This window comes from Anneissia japonica, unplaced genomic scaffold (assembly GCF_011630105.1).
Source record: "Anneissia japonica isolate Jap-2015-1 unplaced genomic scaffold, ASM1163010v1 scaffold199_len4679917_cov187, whole genome shotgun sequence".
Classification (NCBI taxonomy): domain Eukaryota; kingdom Metazoa; phylum Echinodermata; class Crinoidea; order Comatulida; family Comatulidae; genus Anneissia; species Anneissia japonica.
In genome coordinates, this window is record NW_022686322.1 from 2,890,470 (window position 1) to 2,896,054 (window position 5,585).

General features: G+C 34.6%; 1 protein-coding gene across 5 annotated transcripts in view; it reads left to right on the forward strand.

The window, feature by feature from the left end:
- The first annotated feature begins 1,151 nt into the window (after positions 1-1,151).
- LOC117115921 (toll-like receptor 6) overlaps positions 1,152-5,585 on the forward strand; it is a 22,118-nt gene continuing 17,684 nt past the window's right edge. Inside the window, exons 1-3 of one of the 5 annotated variants that reach the window (XM_033259839.1) lie at positions 1,152-1,284; positions 3,714-3,785; positions 4,121-4,180. In XM_033259839.1, the coding sequence (XP_033115730.1) occupies positions 1,268-1,284; positions 3,714-3,785; positions 4,121-4,180 (149 nt within the window). In that variant the 5' untranslated portion in view covers positions 1,152-1,267. The other 4 variants (XM_033259816.1, XM_033259830.1, XM_033259821.1 and 1 more) reach the window with 4 other exon arrangements.

The window sequence follows — 5,585 nt, forward strand, 5'->3', positions numbered from 1 at the left end:
GTGTCGTAAACTGTATTAAATTCTTCAAAATTTGTATTAATAGATCTGATATTGGCATGCATAACTGAAAATGATTTTGGTAAGATTGAATTATAACTGGCGTTGAATTCGGCAGGAGTGACGGCGGTGATATTGTCAAAGTCAAAGAACATCACATCATTATCATTCATTGAAAATTAATGGCAAATGATATGAGACCACCTCGAATTTTATTAATGTATACACTATTGATGCCGTAGAGAATAAATATATAAATAATAATATAATAAGCATAGTGAAAAATACACTAATAAGGAAGTAAATTAAGCAATAGTTGTTGTATAGGGCAGGACCTATAGTATTAAAAAATGCAGTAAGCTCCTCTTATGTTAATTCAAGTGAATAGAAAAGAAATAAATACTGTATTTATATAAATTAGACGGTGTCATGTCATTTGTACAATTGTCCGTTAATATATAGGTTCCCGTTACGGAATATAGGTCTCTTCCCATCCCTGTATGCTTTAGCCATGACATCTTTCAAGCCTCTCTTTTTGGCCAGGTCAGCTTCTGGAAGGTCTTCGATGACAAAGATTTCACTATCCTTAAGCTGGGATCTGGCTTTTAAAAATACCTGAAATCGTTTAGGTCGATACAGGAATTTTACAATTAGATGACGGGGCTTTTCATTACCAGATCGGCGCTTCCCAATCCGATGTGCATTTTCTATATTAATGTCAGGAATGATCAGTTGTTTTTCAATAAGTTCCTTGATTTTGGCCATAGGGTCCTCATCTGATTCCTCTTTTACACCACCAAATCTTAAGTTAAAACTACGTGAATAGCGCTCCATTTTGAGGACCTGGAATTGTACCGATGCTTGACTTAATGTTTAGAAACAACGTCGACACTCCCTTAAGCTCGACTGAGTAATCGACTACCTTTTGTTCAAGCTTTGATACGGATTCACTGAAATATTGTAGTGATGTTTCCATCTCAATCTGCTTTGCTTCTAAAGCATCAATCCGACCAAGTATAGTTGACTGATTAATGAATACGGTATCGATTTTAGTCGAGAGCGCTTGAATCTCCCGCCGTAACGCTTCCGCATTCGACTCAGTGGGCGGTTCCGCCGATGGCTCTACTGGTGATTTAGGGCTAGATCCTAGGTCTGCGTGTTTGTCTGGCATCTAAATAGGCCTATTACAGCAAGGAATGATCTAAAAAATGACTGCTCCCTGCTCACACCACAAGTATTGTGACGAGTGACAATCAGCAGACCTCAAGGCATGAGAAGACATGAGAGGTAAGTTGGAGCCAAATATACTATTGTAGATGATGAATGTACTTTTGCAAGTGATCTTTTGAGGTACTGGATTTGTTGAAGAATTGGGAGTTTCGTGTTTTCTCTTTGTCATTGTAACAAGTCATGAGGGTACATTTTGTACACGTTGAAGTATTTTGGATTGTTTCTGGCTATTGCAACACACAGAAAGACATTGCAGTTGTCATGTTTTGAAGCGATGTGACTAAACAAGACTTTGTACAACCTTGTTGTTTAGATACTTTATAAAAGGGCTTGGTTTAAGAATCAAGGTGAACGGAACGTGAAATGTTTCAATGTGTTTATTTTATTATTGTAGCCTTATTTTGATCACAATCGCACTTTAATATTAAGAAGTTATTTACACACTGTAGTATAATGGAAAAGGTGAATTACATTGTATGCAAGCATAATCTCTTCCGCCTCCCTATTCATTGAATCAATAAAGGTAGTAACTGGGAATTTGCACGGTAGTTTCCCTGATCAAAAAAAAAACAACTTAGCGAGCGTTCCAACTTGTTAAAAATAGCGTCGAATATGAAAACACGCTAGAATGGCTATAGATTTCATTTGGAAACCATCTTCCATTAATTCTCAAACAACATGCGTTTCCGCTTGGCTCTTACTGTGATAGTGATCTACACAAATATTGGACATGCATCATGTCAAAACTACGCAAGCTGTGTACATGATAACAGGAAAACTTTACTGTGTGAATGTAAATATTTTTCAAGCGGTTGGGTTTTCGTAAATTGTACCAAACGTGGGCTTACAAACTTTCCTGCCGGTATTCCTGAAAACGCAACACACCTGTAAGTAACAAAATAATAACAAATCATATATATTGTCATTTCCATTTGGAAAAAAAAATCTTATTATTCTATTTCTGAAAATGAAATGAGCTTAATTATCTTCAATTAGCTGGTACATATATTTTAGCATTAAGCGTAACCTTACTCAGTTTTAACAACCGTCTCAAAACACACCTTTTATCAACTTCTTAATTTTGTTTCTGTTCTAACTAGCACATTGAGACTTTGTTTATGCACTTTAGAAAATTTATATAGATTACATAACACCTTATCAGAAATTAAGTGGTGCTACGTATGTATTATCAGGGGCCTTCGATTCGTATTGATTTAGTAAACAGGTATTAAATTCAAAATATGTTAATTTTTATTACATTGAATGAGGCATAAAATCCAAGATTACCATTCGTATGTTTTGTCTTGCATCTTACTGTTGTTTTTGTTCAGTCCTGGGTCACATCTAAAATTGTACATTATGATATTGAATTATTTTTTGAATGGTTCTGTTTCTACTCCCAATAAACGGATAACTAGCAGACCTAAAAATATCTGACGTCCTTCAAATCATCATTATCATTATCATCAACTTTTTCGTAGTCGTCATTGTCATCTTTATCATCATCGTCTCCGTCGTCGTGTTGTCACTATTACTATTATTATTATTATTATCATCATCATCATCATCATCATCATCATCATCATCATCATTATTATTATTATTATTATTATTATTATTATTATTATTATTATTATTATTATTATGTTATATTTTCACAAAATGAATTTATTTGAAGTGTAAGATCACTAGTGATCTACTCATATTGGATACGCCCAAGGGCAGTTTGAGACAAACTAGTATGGTAATGGCTTCTAAGATCTGGATTTCTTTCTCTGGTTGCTTATTTTCATTTTTCCACCCATATGATCTGTTAGCTATACAGCTTACAAATTGGCTTCCATCGAGTTGCTACACTGCATTCTTTTCACTGCGCAGCTACCCCCTGACGCAATCGGAAAGGCTTTCCGATTCTACCGACCAATCAGCGTCGTCAGATGCTGTAGCGATTTTAGAAAATGAGGCATTAAAGGTCTGTTTATAACGATAAAAAGCAATTGTTCATATACAAAATAAGATTACATTAGCACGATTCTATAACGATTTATCATGTATAACGATAACAAAATAATTTGACAAATCAATTCAACCGACCTCATAATCATGGAAAAACGACGATACTACTACAACTTTATCGCCTTTCCATGATTATGACGTCATTTGAATTGATTAGTCAAAATATTTTGTTATTGTATACACGATAAATCATTACCGAATCGTCCTAGTGTAAAGACTTCTCTTATTTCTTTTATTTTCATGAGCAATTGCTTTTTAGCTTTTTATCATTATCGTTATCGTTGCAAGTATCAACAGGCCTTTCCCGTGATCGTTTTATATTTGTATTTGTATTACTGCTTTTAGTTTTTATATTTTTACAATGAATGCCAAAATTGAATATACGTCGCCCTATTTGAATGAATAAACGGTTTTGTAGAAATAGAATTGAATAAGCCTATTGATATAGCCTATATTTTTTTCTAATGAAGGTATCTTGATAATAACACCATTACAGATATTGGCAGTGATGCGCTGCTTCGACTTAATCGCTTGCAAGAAATGTAAGTTTCAGAATGGAACGTGTGTGATATATGATTGAATATTATTATTGCCTAACAAAAAATAACATTTTCCTAAATTCTACGTACATAGTTTTGAATGTTTTAACACTGTTATGTTATTAAATTTTGGAAATTGTGAAATGTTTTATATATCTTATTTAAGATTATGTAATTGTATTTGCGTTGCATTTATGTACACTGTAAACTATCAAAGAGGACATTCAAAGAAGGTATATAAAACTAGTTTTTTTGTATATTATATCGTAGCTATTTCCTTGTTGTTATAATACTCAAAAGAAGGTATTTGTATAAGTTACTTTTTTATCATGTAACAGATCACTTAACTTCAACAAACTGACTCGCCTACCAATGTTTCCGAAGCATATTCATGTCATGTAAGTATTTATCTGTAATTCTTCTACACTGACACGCTTGTTTACATTTAATAGACAATTACGGTAAACTACACAATCACTGAAAGAGACTTAAGATAATATCCCCTTTCTATGGAACGCCAAAAGGACAAAATACAATTGGCAGCAGCGCAAAACTGAGAGTCAGCAGTGCAAAACTGAGAGTCAGCAGCGCAAAACTGAGAGTCAGCAATGCGAAACACAGAGCCACAGTGCAAAACTGAGAGTCACAGTGCAAAACTGAGAGTCACAGTGCAAAACACAGAGTCACAGTGCAAAAGTGAGAGTCACAGTGCAGAAATGAGAGCCACATTGCAAAACTGAGAGTCACAGTGCAAAACTGAGAGTCACAGTGCAAAACATTGGTGGCAATGCAAAACTCCAATGGCAGTGCAACTCAAGTGGACGCCCTCTATTTTGAATTAAAGTTTCACAGCTATTTTGGACGGTGTCAACAAGTAAAATGGATGAAATTTTGGTCACTTGGGCACTCCTTAGTGACCATTGACAATTTTGAAAGAGAGGGGGGGGTGCGTATAAGCGTTACAAATAATACAAAAATTAAGTGTTTGAAATAATTAATAAACAGTGGGCTATGGAGAAGGCTAGTAGTAGGTACATGTGCCCAGGCTTGTCAAAAAACAAGGCCTAAGTCTAGACATACCTAAATGCCTCGACTTCATCGGCTTCTCAAGAAACATTGTTTCCCTAAGTAAATCTCACTTAACTGTCTTAATTTTCTTGGTTTTTTTTGTCATTTCTGTCGTCTTTGTTGCTCCCCAATTGGTTATCTTTTTTATTTATTTTGATTACGCCCTTTTTTCCCTTGGCAAAAGGCGCGGTTGAAGTTCCTGTATTATTAACTAGGCAAGGCTTAGCATAGGGTTTAGGGCCCACCCCCATCCCAAATTCCAATAGGTCTACTTTTTAAAACCTATGATTTCACAAAATCGTTCCCAATTATCACAAAATGCTATAGCATGCATTGCATTATATATTTGCCAGCTTATCTAACTGTTGATTTTTAATAATGTGGTATGAAATTTGTTAGAAATTGATCGTCTCCGGTGATTGCAGATTGTCCATATAATATGGAAAATATATCAGGTCCCAAAAACACCCAAATTAATGAAAATTTAAATGAAATATTCATGAATTATGTGTTTAAGTGTTGTAAAACGCACCACCCCATCGAAAATCCTGCCTATGGGCCTGGCTGTAGACACAGACACCCTATGCGATTCTAGAGAAGGGTTTATTCGAAAGCGGGACACACCGTGATTAACATTACAGATAAATTGCATACATAAAAATACACAGTAAATAATATAAAAACGTTATATATATATTCTTACTATATAATATCTGTCTCTTATACACATCTCAA